The sequence below is a fragment of the Corvus cornix genome, chromosome 6, assembly GCF_000738735.6.
Source record: "Corvus cornix cornix isolate S_Up_H32 chromosome 6, ASM73873v5, whole genome shotgun sequence".
Lineage (NCBI taxonomy): Eukaryota > Metazoa > Chordata > Aves > Passeriformes > Corvidae > Corvus > Corvus cornix.
Window position 1 is genome coordinate 20,511,339 of NC_046336.1, and position 20,606 is coordinate 20,531,944.

Consider the following 20,606-nt stretch of genomic DNA (forward strand, 5'->3'; position numbering starts at 1 on the left):
ATAAAAATCAAGTACATGGCTGCAGGAATTTCTAGACAAGGAGGAAAACTCCTAAATTAGAAGTACTTCAGTGGAAGCTGTCCCCGTAAAAAAGTTGTTCAGCCCTGCTTACAGGAGGAAATGTTGAGGCGCCAGAACAGAATTCCAAACCAATCTCCATGCAGGAGTTCTTTAGTGGTTTTCCACAGCTCCTGCCTTTCTTCCTGTTTGTGTGGCACTGCTGAAACTGCTGCAAGAAATGGAATAGACTTTGATGGTGTGTATTTGAATAAGTAATGCACTGTGGTAGGTGTCAAATTAGCTCTGTTGTTATTAAAGCATTTGGTTTCTTGCTCTGTAACTACAGGCAAGCCATCTCACTTGGGTGTGCCTCTGTTGCTTCCCAACCTATTGACTTTATGGTCTCTGTGGGGGAAAAAAAAAAAAAAAGAAAGAACCAAAAAACTGCTTAAGATGTCACCTAATTTATTCTCTGGAGAACTGGGGAATCTTAGGTGACAGTGAAATACTTTAAGCTGTTTGTTTTGCTGACAGGCTGACTTGCTATTTAATCTCTGATGCTGTTCTAATTTCACCTCAAAAACATCATTCTTCCCCATCACTTTGGCAGTATTTTTCCAAGCCACCTGGATGTATATAAATCTTATGACCATCCTCATCAGTCCCTGATTTTCCTTCCCAGGCTAATAGTCTAGTTCTGAGATTGAAACTTTTGTTATTGCTAATCCCCAAATTCTTTCAGCAACATTTTAAAGGAGAAAACACAAAAGTTGTTTTTCATCTTGGTGTTTTATTTTTTGTTACTGTATGACAAAACAGGTTTATTATCAATCAGACAGGCAGCATGTAGCATTGCTAAACAGAAAAACACTTCCTTAGTCTTGGCCTCTTATGTGCTGGTGAATAAAAAGCTCCTTTTTCTCAAACTGTGTCTGATATAGTTTAACAATACAGTGAAAAGACGTTTAGAACCTGCTAGGAACTTGCCTTGGCTATGGGCAAAAGAAAGGAAGGGCTGACAGAACTAGAGTTGAACTTTCCGCTCCTTACTATTAACTTGCAAATAGAAAGGGCTGAGAAAAAAGGGAAGGTCTTGGCAGTGGGGATTTACAGCTCTTCTGTTTCACCACTCATTGGCACATTGACTGCAGTCTGGTACTCTGAGAAGTCTCCTGAAGGCATCCAAGGTATTGGAGTTCTGTTGAAGGAGGGTCTTTTGCTGAAATTTTGATTATATATCATGAGAGATTCAGGGAGCAAAGGGCAGATATCAAACTGAGGCACTTTGAAGGTCATCCGTTTGGCTGCTTTTTCATAACCCCCATAAGGCATGGCAGTCCTGTCATAGGGGAATACATGGAGTTAGCAAACAGAGCATGGGTAAACAACAGGATTTATAAAATAAATAGTCAAAGTTACCAAGATTCTAAATTTTGCTACTGTTGCAGTTGACTGGCCAGCAAATCCTTCACGAGAACATAGATGTATCCATTGCTCATGTACTAAAATGATGTGAACACATATGCACACTGCTGTGCATTTCCTTCACCTTTGTTGCATCAACCTCCATCAAAGCATACACCTTTCACACCTGTTAGTACTCTGTACATGTAGCAGGCAGAGGCTGCATTATTGCAGAAGTGAGTGGGATATGGGTTTGTCCTCAGTACTGATGTTCCGAGGCTATGGAGATGGGTGGCAAAATTGTACAGAGAGCTTAACAAAAAATTGTTGCTGCCCTAGAAATATTTGTAAAACTTTCAGTATGTATCAGAAACAGCAGCAACATCCTGATTCATATATGAAGTGCTGTGAGGTATATGGCTGCTGATCGTAAGTATTTTTCCTGACCTCTTGTACTTCAATGGATTGAAGTAAAAACAGTGGCAAGCTAAATCTCCAGGTCAGATGGGGAAAGAAAGAAAGGAAAATAGGATTAAAGTCCTCTTATCCAACTGCATAGGTTTTCTGTACATAATCTGAATTAAAATCTCTAGCTCTTAATGTATTTTTTCTTTGTAGTCTTCCAAACATTTCATCCACAGATAACTGTGCTGAGCAAAATGACATGCAACTAAAACTTATTTACAATGCACAAGACAGGAGGGCTATGGTCAGCATTACTGTGTTTTCTCTTGCTAAATAAACTGCACTGAATATCTAAGAAGACTTACCGGTTAAAAGACTTGTAATGGGGGAAATCAGCTTTGGGACTGTATGACAGTAAGTCCGTGTTGAACTGACTTTTGTCCTCAGGGCTGATACCCATCGCTCGTTCCCAAGGGGAAATATAAGTTTTAAATATAGTAACTTTTTTGCCTCCTGACTTTCCATCTGTAAACAGAGGAAGGCAAAGCAGTCTAGTTAGATGACACTCTAACTGCGTTGTGCTTCTGTATTCTGCTACTGAAGTTGAGGCACCAGCTTTGTTTCCAGATTCTGTAACTCTTACATCAATCCAAGCTTTTATTGGTTAGGTTTCTGTTTAAAAAAGATGATCATACACCACTTCTGTCCTTAGCCACAAAAGCAGACATACTTTAGTCTAAGAGCCACTGATCCAGGAATTTGCATTAAAGCATAGATTTGAAAGCTAATTTTTCATTCTTCTTCTTTTTGGTTGCTCATATAGAAAGAACCAAAGTCTTTACTTCATCATCTCTTCCACTAACATGGGGGAAGCTTTATATGAAGTAAGATGCTATCTAATTTCTTAATTTACTTTTCTTTTTTTTCTGTCAGATCGTAGCAGACATGACATGGCATTTTCTTTGTGATTACATGAACAGACATTCATCTTTTTCCCCTCCTGAACCAGGATGTTAGAGGATGGCTAAAAGCACTTTGCAAATATTATGTGGTATCTCACTGGAAGTTAAAATCCTATTTTATATATGTGACTATGGAGCTGCACTTTGTTGTAAAGTCAGACACTTGATTGCTAGAAATGTTAGATTAGCTTCTAGCTACTCCATTAAGCAAATGAGTTTAGACAAGGGATTGCATTCTGCGTTTCCCTTCCCTTCCCTTTCCCCAGCTGTGTATAATACCACCTTGCTAGTAAGAGCATTGAGTTTTGTATTGATATGTAGCACACTTTTAATATTTTCATCCTTCATAAACCTTCAAACTCCTGAGCAATGACTTCTGCTTAGCTTGATTAGGGCAATGAGAATAATAGGTTAATTGAGTCAGACATTCTGGTGCTTTCCTGATGCTACATTTTGTGTAGAAAACAAATCCTTATGAAGTAAGTGGCAAAGAATGAACGCTGTTATCTGAATCTTTCTTCTTTATCACACCTTCTCTCCTTGTCTTGCTCGTTTCAAACCATGCCAAGTCCTGGGGTTTCCTGCTTTCAGAGAATTGCAGACATTTACAGGAATCTCATCTTCATTAAAAAAATAGAAACAACTCTTTCTTTGTGAAGTATTTAAACTAAGCAGTTTATAAGCAAATTGATTGCTAGGGTTGAAACATAAAAGCAGCTGGGATCTGTCTCTGCAGTGAAAGCTATAGGATGATACTAATCCTCCTTCTCCCTGCACACAGGATAACAATGAAGAAAAATCTCCTATAAGAAGACTATAAGAGTCTATACAGATTGCTTTTTCACAGGAAATGTAAAAGCTGATTTTGATATAAAATGCACATTATTCCAGAATGTAAGTGAAAAACCTTGGATTTTACAAGTCATTCATTTGGTCACTCAGGGCAGTTATTCCTGGTTCCCAAGAAAATTTTATTTTTGTTGTAAAAACCCATAGGGACTGTTAAAGTTATGATTTCATCTGCTGATTCTTATACAAGGTATTTGTTTCTAGAGATTTCCGGCCAAATTAAACAGAGGATAAAAGGAGGCAAAGACTAAATTGAATTAAAACTACTTTTACTCATAAAGATATTGCCTCAGTGGCCCTGTGGTGGTTACCAGATAACTTTTAGAAATATTGCTGTTCCTTTCTGAAGATAATCAAAAAAGAGCTCTTTGTTTAGGCAGAAGCTTTGATTTGAAATCAGGGCTCAGATACTAAAGTCTGATACTCAGGTTGGACTACTGATCTAAAGAGTTAATACTGCTCTCTCCTGTAGTGGTCACTATGAAACCCTTGAAAGGAAGGAGTGCCACACTGGCATGGCATAGCTATACTGCCCTACTGCTGTGTCAGCCTTAGGAGCTCAGCAGGTAAGTTTCCTGTAATTTCTTTGGTCCAGTCAAGGAGGGTATTTCTGCCTCCTGCCTGTGGCTGAGCAACATAGAAGCACACAAACAAAACCATCAAGCTAAAAGCAGTTCAACTCTTCTAGACTTTACATTGGAACTTTGTTTGGAAGAATCCAGGTGTTAGATTAATTTGCTTGTCCTTAAGAGTGAGCTTGGCACGTGGTGTGATAGCTTTAGCTATTTGTTCTTGCTGAGAGATACTTGCCTTTGTCAGTACCATCACCTCCTTCTCCACCACTTCCAGATGATTTCCCTGCATGCTCCCCTTCACTGTCTCTAGCTCCTCCTCTGCTTCCAGGCCTAGGAGGGACACCAGGATATTGCTGCGTGCTGGAGCCATGCTGCCCAGCTGGCATTCCTCCTACCATCCGCCCGTGGGCATAGGCATGAGCATCTTCCCCATAATGCCCTCCTGGTGGGATGAACTTCTGAAAGTGATCCTAGGGCAGGAGAAAAGAGTGTATGAATCCCTGTTACAGGACATGGTCTATTCATGTTTGCAGGGCTGGGTCTCAGAACGTGAACTCCTGAGTCTCTGTGATCTGACCAGTTCTGTGTCTCCATTACAAAGCCAGTGGCATAACTTCATGTGAGTTATTCTCTCTATTCAGTATGGGAGCAGTTGCGGAACAGCAGAAGTGGCAATGGCAACACACATGGCTCATAGTCATTTTATATGATCAGGATGTTATTGCCCCCAACAATGATGAATGTGAAATAGAGGAGGAGGGGAAAGGAAATATAGCTTTTGCTGGAGCAGGCAAAAGTCCAAACAGAAATAGCATTGGCTAACCTGTGGGAAAGCAAGCTGGGCAAGAAAAAGGAAATGTTTTCATGTCAAAGTTAAGATAACCCCGGCTCGATTACAGTGTGGGAATTAAGTGTTACAGGCCACCAGAACAGCAGGTTGTCTGTGACAACATAAAAACTGGGGAGATGTCTGCCTTTTTGCCTGTTTTCTGTATATATGAAGGTCTGTATGGGGAGGAGTATTTATATGTTGAGAAAGACTGAAGAGATAGCAGCCTGGGAAAACAGAAAGTACTTCCTGGAGACTACAAAGGGGAAATAACAAAAAGGAAGAATTTTGTTTGTAGCAGTATGTGAATTAGCAAACCCAATCTGACCAGCAACAAGGTAAGAAAGAAAGAAAGTTGTATGCATCAGTAAAATTAAATGGGTCTTATTTTGCAGACCATCCACTCTCCCTTGTCCAGGCTAGAAGGCACAATCCCTGCAGTATATAGTAAAAGAGCAAACAATTCATGCAGGATTTATAGACCTTGTGGTGTACATTGTGGCACAATATCCTGTCTTGGCACACAGAAACTTTAATAAATGCTCGTGTGGAATAGAAACTGATATAGTATGTTCAGAAAAATGTTTCATGTATTGGTCACAAGTGACATCAAAACTTGACTCCTATCAGACATAAAAAGGTATCTCTTGTGTAGTACAGCCACACAGCTACATAATACAAGTAACCTGGGTTATATATCCCATAAGGTCTTTCCTGTTGGACTAGGAGATTGGCTATTAGATGCACAAAGATGCAAAAAATACAAGTGAGTGACATTGAATGAATCTGTGGTTCCTCATGCTGCAATTCTACCTGTATAATTTAATCTCAGGCAGCCTCAGAGCTGGCTCTCAAAGGGTTAAGGCTTTCGCAGGGCTCTTACACCTAGCACAGTTCAGCAGAAAGAAGCTTTCCAGGCTGTAAACAGGCTTCCAAGGCCAGCTGTTCTGTCAACTAAAAATAGTCGAGAAGTGAAAACCCCACAAGGCTCAAGGCAGAATTAGCTAACCCTCTGCTCCCTGTGTCTCCCACAACAGTGTCCAGGGTTTCACAGCAGGTCACCAGGCTGCAACCCAGGCAGGCAGCCAGCTGCAGGCTGAAGTGGCAGAGCTGGTGCCCCCAGGGCCTTTAGGGACTGTCTGTCCTTCTCCAAGCTGCAGGGAATTCCCTTTTTAGGAACAGAGGAGATAATGTTCCTCTGAATGTCAGGAAGCACTGAGAGGGGAGAGGATTGTGGGCATTAAGCTGTACACAGGAGCTGGCAGGGCAATCTCCTCAATTACGCGTGGCAGCTATGTAGCTGTAAAAAGGCAAACTGAAAAAAAGGGTATTTTGAGGGTTAGGGGTCAGAATGAGGTTATTTTCAAGATGTTAATATATGTGCAAGGGTAACGCTTCTACTGATTTGCTCACTACTTTCAGAACAGAATTTGTATCTATTTTCCTTCAAGTTTCACCCATGCTGTGTGCCCTTTCTGAGAATTAAATGCTTATTTCTCTTTTCCTGTGGTTACTTACATGCCTCTCCTGCAACAGAAAAAAAAGTCACAAAGCATCAGTATAATATGAGCTACAGTAAATTGGGCTGGTTTGATTCTGCTCACAGTATTTGATGTGACCAGGGAGGGGCATCATTGTCATCTGGTGTTATTTTGAATTGCAGTATTATCACTGAGTAGGAATGAAGTTTCTCTGAAACAGACAGTCTGTATCAGGAAAGCCACTCCTAAATCTTATTTAGCTGCAAATTAAATTAGTTTGATTTGCCTTAGGCTGGTTCATGTTTCTTCATGGGCCTGCTGAGAAAACATCTGATCTGCTAAAAGTAGGCAACTCCATCCAGCTAGGAAAGACACATTTTCCATGCAAAACCCCAGTCTACTCACCTGGTAAAACAAAAATATAATTTTCTTTAGTTTTGGCCACCACAATTGTTTTTCTTAGCTCAAATTAGCATGAGACAAAGGGAAATTAATATTTTTGAAAGATTTTCAAAGACAGCAGAGCTCAGGAATAACATCCTCAAGCAGGAGTCTCAACATAGTTAAAACGGTGTAGGTACAGCTTTGTCTCCAGTACTTAGAGCACACCTCTGGTCAGTGTTAGAGCTGAGTTTTGGAGCTCACACTTGAGGAGAATGCATGTCTTGGGCCACTGCTAACAGCATGTGAAGCTTTTACATATGTGCATATTCACATCATAAAACCAGCCTCTCAGTTAGTACTGATTGACCCTGTTGGTGGGAGTTCCAGGAGAGAAGTCCAGGAATGTCAGTTTGATGACTCAATTGAGATGGCTGACAACCTTCTCCTATTGGGTCTGGGGACAGATCACATGGCTCCTCCTGTCTGTGCATTGCTGGAAGTAGTGGGTATTATCAGTCCCTGGGCATCCCTAAATCCACTCTAATAAGAGAACACTTGTTGCAAGTTCATGTGGCGTGTCCCCTGGGTTGGCTAAACAAATTGGGCTCATGTCTTTGAAGTCCTTAGTGCTAGCAAGTGCCTGCTGCTGCAGGCTGAGTGCTCAGATGGACAAATTCTGAATTCTCTAGAGCATGTGCCTAATAAAACCCAGATAATGAAAGATGATCCAGCTAATGGAGCTGAGATCTCTATGTATCTCAAGACCCTGACGTCACTGCAGGCAGTCCCCAGGAGAGACACTGTGTGCTCCTCTTCAGCTCCTTGCTGTGCCCTAAAGGAAATGATTGAGGCCACCAAATGTGTTTCTATTTCCACCTCACTGATAAAGAGCTCCCCAAAAGTTTGATGCCTATGTAGTTACTAACACTTCTGAAGTTACTGGACTGCGTTGTCTCCGTGGCAGCCACTCAAATGCTCCTTAATGGTAGGATGGGAGATTTAAAATTCAGACACTTGGAGAGTCTCATAGACTGCCTGCTGTTTTTATCAAAGCGTGGGCCTTGGTCCTTCATTTGGAATTGCATAGCCTTAAACTTATGATTCACTTCTTAAAAAAGGATGAAAATAAGAAGCTGTTGAAGCATCTTACACTATTTTTTTTTAAACTTGCTACCCCAAGAGGCACAGCAGGTTGAGCTCCTGCTTTCTATTTCCAGGTCCATTTCTGACTAACTGTTTAATCTTAGGCAAAATATTTTTTGCCTCTGTGCCTGAATTTACCCATCTAAATAACAGGAATTTTAATCTAATGCTACCCAAAATTAGATCTTATTTGTATATTTTATATCATCTTTGCCACATTTTCTTCATGGCTGAAAGAAATTTCATTTCAGAATTTTGGTCCAGAGTTTTCTCACAGTGCTCCAACAAATTGCTGTGGAAAATAAAAGGCTGTTTTTCTGTTACTCTGCTTTTTCCACACCAGTCACTTCTTGAATGAGAATGCATCGGACTCCATGTTCACTCTTAAGCAGCTTTGGGTATAGGGGGACCCCTAGGTCTTCTGCACCAATCCAGCTCCAGCACAGCAAGGCTCATTTTGTTAGAGGAGTTACAATCTCACCTGGCTCGCTCCACTTAGGTCGTAACCTGAGACTTGTATCTTAGCCTGCAATTATCCTGTAATGTTTGTTCAAAAGGTTTAACATGCCATGCAGAACAGAGCTCCAAGACAAAATTATTCTCCTAACATTTTCCCTTTAACCCTACCTCCACTGATCTTGACTGGCATTCATCTAAGTACATTAAGGGACATACAGAGCCATCAGTGCATGCTCGTGTAATAAACCAAGTAGCTGCATGATAACATCTTTGTTTCTCGATCACTGTTTTCCTTTAGACACTGTATCATGCCTGGCTATTTATCATGTAAGACCTTTGAGGCAGGTTGGTTGTGTACTGCTGTCTGCTGTGAAGCATCACTTCTGGTTTGTAACATAATTACTTCCACTTTCTTCCTGCTACTTCTGCCTGCTCCTCTGAGTTCTTGTTCAGCACCAAAAAGAGTACTGAGTAACTCCTGCCATTATCCAGAAGAGCAGTAATCCAATTCTTTAACCCCTTTTGACTTCTTAGTTTCACAGTTGGTGACAGCTTAAGAGAAGAGACCTCTTGACCTGAAGTCTAGCAGAAATTACCAACACATGTTCAGCTTGTTTTCATCCAAGCTTTGCCATGATTGGAAGCTGCATTCATTTTAACTTGTGGATGAATCTAAGAAAGCACCAAGGTGAGGATTTTGGTTGTGGGTCTGTGTGGTTTTTGAGGTACTACTGCTCGTAATTGTCTATTTAGATATTGGTTATTTCCCCTTCCTATTTGTTTTAAATTAAGATCTGGTGGGGAAAGGAAGGTGTCCTACATGTAACCCAAATCAAGCCACAGGTTTTGACTAGCAGAAGGACTATATTTAAGGATTCTTACTGGAAGAAAGACAGTGTGATGGCAACATCCAAGAAACGTAACTATGGCTTCGTTTTCAGTTTCCCCTTAATGCTTTTCAGCGAGGTGTTAGAAAGTTTCCACTTGATGACAGCAAGAAGGTCTTACACTGAGGTTCAAAAGCAGAGGTGGGATCTCAAAAGGAGTTAGGGCAATAATGAGTGAGGCTGGAGGGCTAAGAAATATTGTTTCACGTGGTCTTAATGTGTTTGAAGCCAAACAAATTTAGCATTATGAAGGAAAGATCTGTGAACTCTGATCTGTTAATTGCTGAACAGTGAAGAAGGATTTAGGAGACCCAAAGACAAGACTAAGACCCTGTCTGTGATTTTGGGTGACTCATTAATCTACCCCACGATTCAGTTTCACTGTTAAAAAATAAACATAGTGATTTCCCTCATTCTCTAGTTGGCCAGATGATACAGTAATAGAGCACATAGCAAGATAGGATTTCATCATGGTCTTTAGTCAGTAATAAATTATATCTTGCAGCTCCACAGTGAAGTTGAAAATATCCTCTGAGACATGGAGAGAATCACAGTTCCTGTGGGTGGTACAGCCTGGGGTGAGGAGAAGAAATCCTACATCTGATTTACTAGACAGGGTTCAGAAGAGCCCAGCTTTTCCAGCACAGCACCAAACAAGGAGGATGTTGCCCAAATTCTCCCTGTTTGGCAGGATATTGGTGTCAAACTCACCCCTCCCTAAAACCTTCCCCTTGTACTGTATATTTGCAACTGAACAGAGTCACAGTATTGAAAACAGCTCCACAGTAGGAAGTGCATTTCATTCTACTGATGTTGGGAATGGTCAGTCCTTTTACTGGGGGTTTAGCTACCATTTGCCTTTAACTGGACAGGTAGAGCTGCAGCAGTGACAGAGAGAGTGACAGGTTTTCACTTCTGCATGGAGCTGTCTGACATTCGTGTACACACAATATATATGTTTTCTCTGCTTCAAGTAAGGAGAGTGATCTGATTGTCCAGTGTGGATTTTTGGCTGGAGGAGAAGGAGGAGGAGAGAAGCAGAAGGGTGGTTCAATGACACATGACTGCTGAGATCTTCTCCCTTGTGTGGAAGGTTTATGGCTACAGCACAGGCTATTCTGGGACCCCTTATATGGTTTGGATTTATTTTTAATAACCTTTCTCTTTGTGTGTTTTTATATTACATTATCTTGCTGGTAAGCTTCTTTTGTGGGAAGGAAACAATCTATACTCCATCCCAGACCTGCCTTGCTCTGCTTTCTTAAGTGTGTCCTGAGAATATTTTAAGACAAGATAGTTAAGAAATCTATGACATAAAAGCAGAAAACCCACCACCAGCTTCAAATTCCTTCACTGTCCCACAGCCTTAAAGAGACAAAAAGTTCTTTGGGATGGGGAGCAAAGGACATGGAAGTTAATTGGGAAGGGGAAGTAACTGGGTGTAGCAGTAGGACTTATTTACTCTGCCATCATCTTCCTCACACACTTCTCTTTTGTTTAAGCTTTCTTTTCTGCATCTGCCTTTGAGCAGATAGAGGAGCAAGAAAGGAAAAGAAAAGAAAGCTAATCAGATACTGCAACCAAAAGGGCTTTTTGATGAAAGTTATTTGGTGCTAAGGTCAGGCACTGTCCTGATGGTTTGAAAGATAACAGGCTACAGATCTGTTGCCTTTACCTGCTCAAGAGCACCCAGCTCTCTGAGACAATGACTCATTTGCTTCGATTGCTCAGTTTTTCTTCCTGCTCTGACTGCAGCAAAGCTGCTCACTCGTGCTTCCTGCGATGGGAATAGTCACCCGCAGAGGCAGTGGATGCAGCCTGGCAGAGTCCTTGCAGAGAGCACATGGAGTAGCCAGAAAACAGTAACAATTATGTTTGTGATCTTTCTAAACTGACCCCAAGCAAAGGCTGTAGGGCAGAGTGAAGTCTTCCTGCACTGACCAAATGGAGTTTTGTTATCTGTACCATGGATGTGGAGAGAAGACCTGTAAGTGAATCATGGAGGATTTTAAGCAGAGTGCCAGCTGCTGTTTGGAGACCATACCATGGTTCTCCTACAGCAAAACCATAAAGAAAATCCCAGGCTTTTTAGAGTCTTTTCTAACCCCCAACTACATTTCTCCATGGCACAGGGTCTTAACAGTCATGCTAAAAGATCTTGGGAGCAGAGGTGTTCTTACAAAATAGAGAGAGATAGATTCACTACAGAAAGGGTATGGAGTGAAAGTCAGGCGCAGATGAATAAACACAGTAGGAAAGGCAGCTAACAAAAGAGAAGCAATTGTCATCAGCATTTGTAATGTTAGTCATGCAGTGACTGTGCATGTCCAGTTTTGAGTCAGTTTGTCACAACTTTTTTTTTTTTGATTGTTCTGATTGGACATTCTTTACTGACACCCTCAAATTTTTGAGGCTTTGGGCTTTAGCCTTTTTATTTCACTACTTTATTATTTTCTCACTCCTCCTCACTGCAGCAGATTCTGACATATGAACTTGGCCCTCATATGTTTTAGGAGCTCTGAGATTGCTGAGTATTTATAAAAACAGCATGCAGTTCTCTAGGATATTCATTTGAAGAGTCCAAAGTTCAACATACCATTCAGTCTCACATTCTTTCGAGGAGATAATTCACTGAAGAAATGGACTACCTAAAGCACAAAGAGATGAAGAAACTGCCCAAAGCTTAACATTACCAGATATGCTTGCTATATCTCTGGTCTGCCATCCCTCATCTGTAATCTTACTGTTGTAATTTTAATTTTTTTTTTTAATTAGGCATCTTTCCACATTTTGATTTCCAAGTTGTCATTTTTAGAAGTGAACCACAGATATTTTCTTATTGCTGCTTTTGAAAACATCAGAGTACTAAAAATTAGTGTGTTTTTGTTTGGCAGAACATTTTCTTCAGCTTAACTTTTATTGTTTTCCTTAAGTTTCCTTGGACTGGAGAATAGATGCCATAAAGGGATAAAATGTCACCAAACCAATTATAAAGAACATCAGAAGATGAGGTGGTACATCAAAATGCATGTGAACCTTAAACGTTTTCTATTTGTTTTACTGAACTCTGATAATCATGTGAACAGAGAGTTTCATTTGTAAAAGTTTAGGTGTCTTCAAAAGACTTTACCCCTGCAACTAGCTGTAGAAAGAAGTTTAAATAACAATACTAACTTAGGGGAAAGGGAAAAGAAAAAGAACTTCTGAATTTATACACCATCCCTGAAAGGAAATTATTTTAGAAGAAAACAAACTGGGCTTCTAGCAAATTAACTGACAATATTTCAGAGTCAGGTTAGAGGTTTTACTTGTGGAACTTGCAGATGTGAGCAGAGGACCCTGTCCAGCAGAAAGCATAAAAGTATCCTAGACTAAAAATAGAAATGCATCTATTGGAGCTGAAGTCAGACCTCTATGGATCGTTGCCATCATGCAAAGAAGAAATGGAATGGGTTCAAAACCAATTAGCCCTGCCCTGAGGTCTGAACACCTGCCAAACATGCAGCCTTTCCTTCATCACTCAGTACTGAATTTTGCCATGCTTCTGTATGTGTGATACCAAATATTTGTGGAGGAAACTAATGCTGCTGCCAAAAGGAAGTAAAACTTGTGTATTTATGTAATTTTGTCTTCTTCCTTTACTTCTTTGCTATTAGGCCCTCCCTGACTCCCCTCCCCCCCCCCCCCCCCAGTAAAACAGAGGAGAGCTTGGGCACACTCCATTCCTGTTTTCCCTGGGTGTATGGAGAAGAATTTTAACCTTCAACTTACCACAGAATTGTCAGTGAAGGCATCAGGGTTATTCTCATAAATGAACTTCTCCACTCTCAGCTGACGTAATTTGAACATCTTGGATCCTTTGTTAGTGAGGAGAGAAAGCTCTTCTAGCATCACATCTCTGGGGGTGCTGATCTTCTTCCCCAGGTTCAGCTTGGACACCTCTTGTGGCATAGCTACGAAACATATACAGTGGGACACTTTAGGAAGTACTCTGGTCCATGTCTCTTGTTGTTTCCTAGCATTGGTAGTGACTTCACACCACCCAAATTCTCTTCTAAACTAAGATTTTAGGAAATTATCTATGCACGAAGTTTTTACATTGATGACACTTTGGATATAGATGTTTGGGATTTACTCTGGATTGCAATCAAGGCAAATCTGCTGAGAGAAGTTGCATAGGGGTGGAGCTAGATGGATGTCTTCAACATCTGAAGCATCTCAGTCCGTGCAGCAGGATTTCTGAGTACTGCCTCAAATGACTACTTTTCCAAACATCTAAAACCTTCCTCATGCTGTCAAAAGTAAAGACAAGATAAGGATGTCACAGTTATTAAAAGGTTACCCTACCCAGTACACACATATTCTGTAGAAAGAAAAATGTTCCAGGTTATATTCTTCCTGCTCTATTAACTTATCTAAGAGACTTTGTCTTTTTCAGCTAATGAGTGCTGGAATCAAAGCAACTCTCTCATAGAGAGAGAAAACAAGTATGAGACAAAGGTTATAAGAGAGAGAACAGCATAGAATATATCTAGGCACTGCAATATTGATACCTGTAAAAGATCATGTTTTCTATCCATTTACCCTGGTGTGCATCCAAATTAGTGCTGCAGGAGAATGCAAGTTTACAGAGTGCAATCTAGGTTGACTTTTGGCCCGAGTGTGTGCAATGCTTTTCAGCTGTAAGGTAGAAAATGTGACGTGATTGAAGGCTGGGCTTCAGTGAAATTTGTGGTTCTGCCTCCTTGTATGTTCACTGCATGTCTTGCTTTGGGAGTTCAGTCAGACAAGGTGTGAAATGTTAAAGGCTGAAATTCAGGTTGAAATCCAAACAATTCTTACATGTGCAGTTTTGCATATCTTACCTTCGTGTGTCAGCTTCCCAATGAGTTTAGTGGACTTTTTCCTTTTAACAGGAGCAGGAGTCCCTGCAAGGGGCATTCCCACAAAGAGTTCTCTGCTTTGCTCTAAATACACAAGGAAATGGAGAATGAAACACTGGAAATGTATTTCTCGCCTCTCTTTTAGTTGCCATCTACAGGTAAAAGATACACAGCCTTCATTTCACACACAGGTTATTTTCTATCCCTTCCCCGTGATGGAGCTGGTGAAAGGTATCATCCCATCCAGAGTATCATCAGTAGGCTGTTGTGGGGTTCTGTGGAGACTCAGCATTCTGACACAAAATATGGTAGTAGATCACAGCAGAGGCATTGCCAAAGTGCCATATAGCATTGTCATCCAAAAGAGGCATTTTAATTGCAACGCAGCGGTCTCCCAGAATCCACACGTGCCATAGGGATACTCTGTTATCGCCTTGTGCTGCGGTAACAGAGTGTCACTTTGAAAATTTGCTCTATGATGCAATGTTATAACAACATGCAGTTATCATTAGATGGTAATACATATTTTTTGGATAAAGATTTCAGGTCTCTCCGTGAGTTATTTGGAGCACTTTGAATCATGTGCAGTTTTGGTTTGGGTATTTAGATAGTCCCATTAGAATTAGAATAGGTATTCAGAAAGCTACTAGACAGCAAGTTTGGAAGGGGAAAAAAAAAGAAACAAAACAAAATTCTAAGTAGTTCTTTCTTTTATGACTGCTACTGTTTTGTTACAGAAGGGCTGGAGGAAGAAGGCACAGGAAAACCTGTTAAAATTGTTCACCCAATTTGTTTGAAGTCATTTGCATCTCTATCTTATGTATTGATCTTATCCCATACCATTGTGAAAGGGGAAAGAAAAGAGGGAGATTTCTTCTGGTACAGTGTTCCCCATCTTTGTCCCTAGATAGGATGAGAGATCTGAACTGTAAAGCCAGGGAAAATCAGGAGTAATCTCAGCAATTCCATTTCAGGCAGCTCCTGGGAGTCCTTCTTAGGGGTTGTTACACATAATGTAAGTAGAACAAATGTCTTGCCTTCACTTCAACACTGTCCATGCCCAAACAACAGCATATAGGGGACAGATCCCCACTTAATACAGTGCAATGTAATACAAAGAAAAATGGGCAAAGACCCACTGGCTTAAGCAGCAGCAATAACTAACCACCTCTGTCTTTGTGATTCTTTGTACTTTATTTGCTTAAGATTTCAGAACTGAAAAACATTGAACTATGAGTTATATTTTAAAACTAGCAAGCAAACAGCTGGAACTAGGAGTTTGTATACTACCCTTCTGATCAAGACATTTTATCTCCTGTGTATTCTAAAGTTTCATTTCACCATTACTTCTTTTGCAACATGATTTTTATGTGATGGAGTGGTGATAACTGTTAAAAGAAGCCCAGCCACAGAAAAACAGTGCCAATCACATTGGCAGATACTCCCTTGGATTAGTTTTTCTTTCAGATTTGCAGGCTTGTCCTTTTACTGAGATGCTGCCTGTGTAGTTCACATCATAAACGAGCCCATCCTGGGGTATTCCCAAAGCAAGTGTGAGCAGGTGCAGCCATGACGCACACGCTGCACATTCTCTTCAAGCAGCCAGACATCTGCTTGGCCGTATAAAAGACGCAGGCCCTGCTTGACAGGAAAGGGGCAATGCTGCCAGGAGGCAGCAGAGGTGAGAGGTTATGGCCCATCTGATGGGTCCTAAAACTGGCAAAACAGAGAAATCATCTGTATGCCACAAACATGGATTCCCTGGGGCAAGGCAGAAAGGGACAGCCATGGTGGGGAGCTGTGCTCCTCACACTAATTCCCAAGGAGCTGTGAGGACGAGTCCATCCCATTCCACTGTCCTTTACTAATTCAGCAGGATTGAAGATTGAAAAACCTGCTGCATGCAATTGGTCTTGCATAAGGAAAGGGACAGCAGTCTCTCAGTATGGACAGGGTTCAGAGTTACATGGTACTACTGCTCTCTCAGCCCTCCCAGAAGTTGCTGGAGCCTCAGACCCCCTCCTCCTCATTATCTCATACGTAAAGCAAGGGCTTTTCTCCCTCAGCTCTGTCTCCTGGTTCAGTTCCTCTGTCTTTTTGTGCATTGGTCTTTGCAACAGTCATTGGTGCTGCAAGCCAAACCAGTCTTTACTTCTCCAGCACCTGCTCTACACTATTTTGCTGCCCAGTCAACTCACCTCAGGCTTGCAGTGCCAGGCTCAGACCAGCTCATGCGCGTGCCCCAGAGCTCAGCAGTGGCTGCTTCCTCCCAGCCCGTCTCTGGGTGCTGCTGGGGAGGCTTGTCCAGCAGCCCCACTCTCCCAGCGTGCCTGGGTGCAGGCAAGCTCTGCCCAGCACAAAGTGCTGATGCAAAGTGCTCTGAATTTGACTCCTGAAGGCTGCTCGCACAGGCATCCTGTGTTTATTAATAGCCAAAGACCCAGGGGGCAGAGTCTCAGATAGCACTGCTGCCATTCCTGAGGAGAGGGGAAAAGAAAAGGTTGCACCTCAGGTGTCCTGCAGTCACTGTCCCAATGTCCAGGAAGACCAGGCACTCCATAGGCAGCTCACTTCTTCCTCCTCTTTGTTCAAATAAACATGCAGTCCCTCTTCCTCCTCCTATTGCTTTTTGATGGAATTCATAAAACCTTCTCAATATCCTGTTTGTCAGTAATGCCTCAAAAGCTATCATGGGTCTTGCTCTGTTTTACACTCTCCTTCTGCCCCTTCTTAATCATTCATCCCAGTGTCCTCTAGGCTGTCATACATATTTCCTAAAATGCGTCAAAAAATACAGAAGCGAAATAACGGTATGCATGAAACAAGGAGTAGTAGGAAAACCCACAAAGTCTAGAAGGCTATTTACAGAATTCTAAGAAGTAGCTATTTTATATGTATGGGAAACCCAACTGAATCAAAGAGCAAGGAAATTGATTTCCTGATTAATGACAGAAATAGGGTTGATAGCCTGCATTTGGTGCAGCTTTGTACATGCAAATGACTCCCCTTAACTCCTGTTCATTATGAGGCAATTCTTCCTCTTTTTCCTGCTTACCCAGTTGGGTTCTGGTTTTAGGATGAAGGAAACATCTCATTTTACTGGAGTACTCAAAGATGCACATACCTTTCAGCTTCCGAATAATGCAAAAATCCTCCAGAAAACATTTTCTTTCTATTTTACATTGGAAGACTGGATCCCTATTGGATCAAAATCAAGTAGCCCATTGAATAATCCTAGACTCTAGTCTAGTGAGGGGAAAAAAAACCAAAACATGGTTGTGATTATAGTAGAAAATCATCTGCACAGAGAATTGCAAGCAAAGTTGATATAAAGAAACATCAGGAGACAGCCACTTTCCTTTTCCCCTAGACTTTGCTGTTGTTTTTTCCTGCTCCAAAGGCATGTAAAACTTTCCAGTGTGATAACTGGGTTGAAAGCGCTAAGTGTTTATCCCCAGTACTGTTAGGAAGGTCCTGTAGAAGACTGCTGTAACATTCCTATGGGCAATAAACAGTCGTTATGTCCTGCTTGGAGTTAGGGCACATATGGCATTCTCCTGGCCTAAAGTTCCCCATCTTGCTCTTGCATCCATATAACCATTATGTATACATTGCACTGTGCCTGTTTCACAGCTCTGATTCTCTCTCATTCATATCTGCTGGAACAGCATGACATAAGCTCTCCACTACCCAAAAGAGCACTTCATCCTTCTCTGAGCTGGGATGATACATCAGAGTGACGTCCAGCCTGGATCCTGCCCTCACACTCCCATGCTGGTGATTCAGGAGCAAATCCCTGGAGCAGTGCCAGTGTAAAATAAGCACAATTAAACTGTAAACACCCACTGCCTGCTCTGGGTACCAACACAGAGCTTCATGCCTGGTGAAGGCATTTACATCTGCACAAAGATGGAGGGTGTCAAATGTTACTATCACAGCTGACCATCTGAACACACATCACACCCACTCTGCACAAGTGCAGGTGGCCACAGAGGAGTGGGTCTCTTGGTGTTGCCAAGTCCTGCTCACTGCAGATTGTACAAGGAGGAGTATTTTTCTCACCATGTTAATTCTCCTGGATTGGTTTAGCACCGTGCTTGACATTTGGCCAGAGTGCCCAGTGTCTGCTGTGGCATCCAGTTGTGCTCCTTGAGATGCGCTCTCCTAGTCAAATTCCCTGTGTTCTAAACACTATTCATCAAGGGAGACACTGCGTGCCACAAGGTGGTGGCATATGGAGGGGCATAGTGAGAAGAAACACAATGTGCTGCTTTATTGCTTAAAATCAGAGCTCTTTGCCTCTCCTTTCCCAAAGGCATGAGGTAGAGTTATGTCTAAATTTAAGAAATTTCTAGCTCAATTTTGATAATCATCTGAGAAATTAATGTGATTTATATCATCGGGTGAGAAGTTGAGAAATGCAGCTACTATTATATGGCACTTTTTTGCAGTAACTAGACTGATGCTAAACTCTACCTCCTCTCTGCCTGCTTCCAACAGGTGTTTTCAGACCACTTTGTAGCTGTTGTTTTATTTCTCCAGTCATCAGCCTTCCTGAGCACAAATTACACCTTAGGGGAACAGTTTGTGCCAGCTGGATACCATGTGGAAACCTGATGGATTTTGAGGCATGGTGTAGCTCCAAAACATGATGTAGCAGGGAAGTATGTGGTTGCTCTTCCCTGTCACATGACCTGGTGCTTTTCTGCTTCCTCCCACCCCAGGCAGCTGCAGAGAGAGAGAAGCTGAGCAGGCTGGAAGGGAGCGGCGTGCCCCATGGTAATTGGAAGTGCTGGTCATTGGAAGTGAGCAGGAAACAGATGTGATGCCTCTTATAAAACTCAAGAGAGACTAGGGAAAAGCAATAGCAAGATGAAGAGAAGGCATGTCTAGCATGGTGTGTGAGGATCTCAATCAGGCTATGACCAGGCATGCCCTGCAATTAGGACCAGGAGCAAGGCACTCACAGCAGTTCAGGGTGAGCCATCTCCAGGAGACAAGAGTCTGCTGTGAATCCCCAGCCCAAAGGGCAAGAGGCAAGCAGGGGTAGGGGCAAGGCCAAGGACCCTGAAGTCCAGCTTTAAGGAGTGATGGGAACCATGATCTGATGGTAATAAAGCATTTGTATGCCTAGTCAAGGTCTCATGTGAGAAGTATACATATACCAGGTGAGACATGGGACCTCAGAGTGTATCTGGAAGGAACTGAACAGAGGCTGAGCCTTGAACCTCTTAGTATGGCACCAGGATTTCTAGGGTGATTTGTATAAAGTACTCTCGTGTCTGACACTTAAAGCACCAAGACACACCTTAAACTGAGATTATTACCTCCTATTCTACCTTCAAATAAAATTATATGTCTTTATTTTCAGTTACCACTGAGAGCTAAATCCTGTTCCTTTCTCCTTTCTATACACAGTTTCTCCTGAGACACAGGAACGTCTAGTTCATGAGTTTAGAAATGTCAGTTTTGGGTCTAGCAGAGACTTCCCTTGTGTCCTGCCATGGTGCCAGGTTCAGCATTTCAATGGCTTTTTGCACTGGCAATATTGTACCAACCTGCTAGCCCTGCCATAAATAATGCAATGAACTCAGCATAGAGAAGAAGATGTCAGTTATCTTACTCTTATCTTACCCACTCATGCTAGTCAATGCTAAGGGTTCTAAATTACTACAAGCTGTGCTTGATGAGCTGGTTTAGTTTTGGTTAGGGTGGAAGGGTTTACCTGGAGTGTGGTGAGGTTTGGTGGCTAAATTTAATCCTTGCTTAACTGCATGGACTTTTCATTAATGCCTGTAGGACATTTCAGCACTTCAGGGAGTTTATAATCATGCAAGAAACTGTCTGTATCTCATTGTGACCACCTCTCTCTTTCCAAATATACCCTTTGTTTAAGTGGCCTTTGTTAAACAGCCTAAACAAAGCTTTGCCTTCTCTGACATGTATCTTCAAAATTAATTTCTTTTTGCACTGCATTCCTGTGCACCTAATTTCAAATGGTCTAACTTAAAGTTGTCAGTGCCTACAAACTCATTTCAAGAGCAGCACATGAAATCTGCCTTATTACACTGTGCTAGATGGACATAGCAGTACTTCAGAGAAGCATCATCAGCAGGGCTGTCTCTGGAGCACATTTTGATCATGTGGAAGTCAGGAAAACAGCATCAGTTTTCACCATTTTAATTTTTCAAAGAAGGATAATTAAAACTTGCCCTTGCTCCCCTTTTTCCCTGATGCCCAGGACTGATGTGTGTTGAAAGTATTCATAAACAGTAGATTCCAACATGATTCAATCTGTTCTGAAAAAAAGTTGCAAAACTCTTGTTTTGTTGCTTTTTTTCTCGT

The 20,606-nt window shown here is 41.7% G+C and overlaps 1 protein-coding gene across 2 annotated transcripts; it reads right to left on the reverse strand.

The window, feature by feature from the left end:
• Positions 1 to 790: 790 nt before the first annotated feature.
• MYOZ1 (myozenin 1) lies at positions 791 to 16,623 on the reverse strand. 2 transcript variants are annotated; one of them, XM_019293487.2, is made up of 6 exons: positions 16,460 to 16,617; positions 14,244 to 14,345; positions 13,150 to 13,331; positions 4,431 to 4,665; positions 2,175 to 2,334; positions 791 to 1,339 (listed from the first exon to the last, which is right to left on the reverse strand). In XM_019293487.2, exons 2-6 carry the CDS (start codon positions 14,317 to 14,319, stop codon positions 1,108 to 1,110), a joined length of 885 nt encoding a protein of 294 aa, XP_019149032.1. In that variant the 5' UTR covers positions 14,320 to 14,345; positions 16,460 to 16,617; the 3' UTR covers positions 791 to 1,107. The 2 variants fall into 2 exon arrangements, with proteins under 2 accessions (XP_019149032.1, XP_010410533.1); XM_010412231.3 differs by lacking the exon at positions 14,244 to 14,345 and having other exon boundaries at positions 16,460 to 16,623.
• Between the last annotated feature and the right edge of the window lie 3,983 nt (positions 16,624 to 20,606).

Excerpts from the sequence above, each read along its gene's own strand:
- MYOZ1 (XM_019293487.2), bottom strand. The coding sequence starts at position 14,319 with ATGCCCCTTGCAGGGACTCCTGCTCCTGTTAAAAGGAAAAAGTCCACT. Across the intron at positions 4,666-13,149 it reads CCTTCACTGACAATTCTGTG|GATCACTTTCAGAAGTTCAT; the intron begins GTAAGTTGAAGG and ends CTCCTGCCCTAG. Across the intron at positions 2,335-4,430 it reads AGGTGATGGTACTGACAAAG|ATGGAAAGTCAGGAGGCAAA; the intron begins GCAAGTATCTCT and ends CTCTGTTTACAG.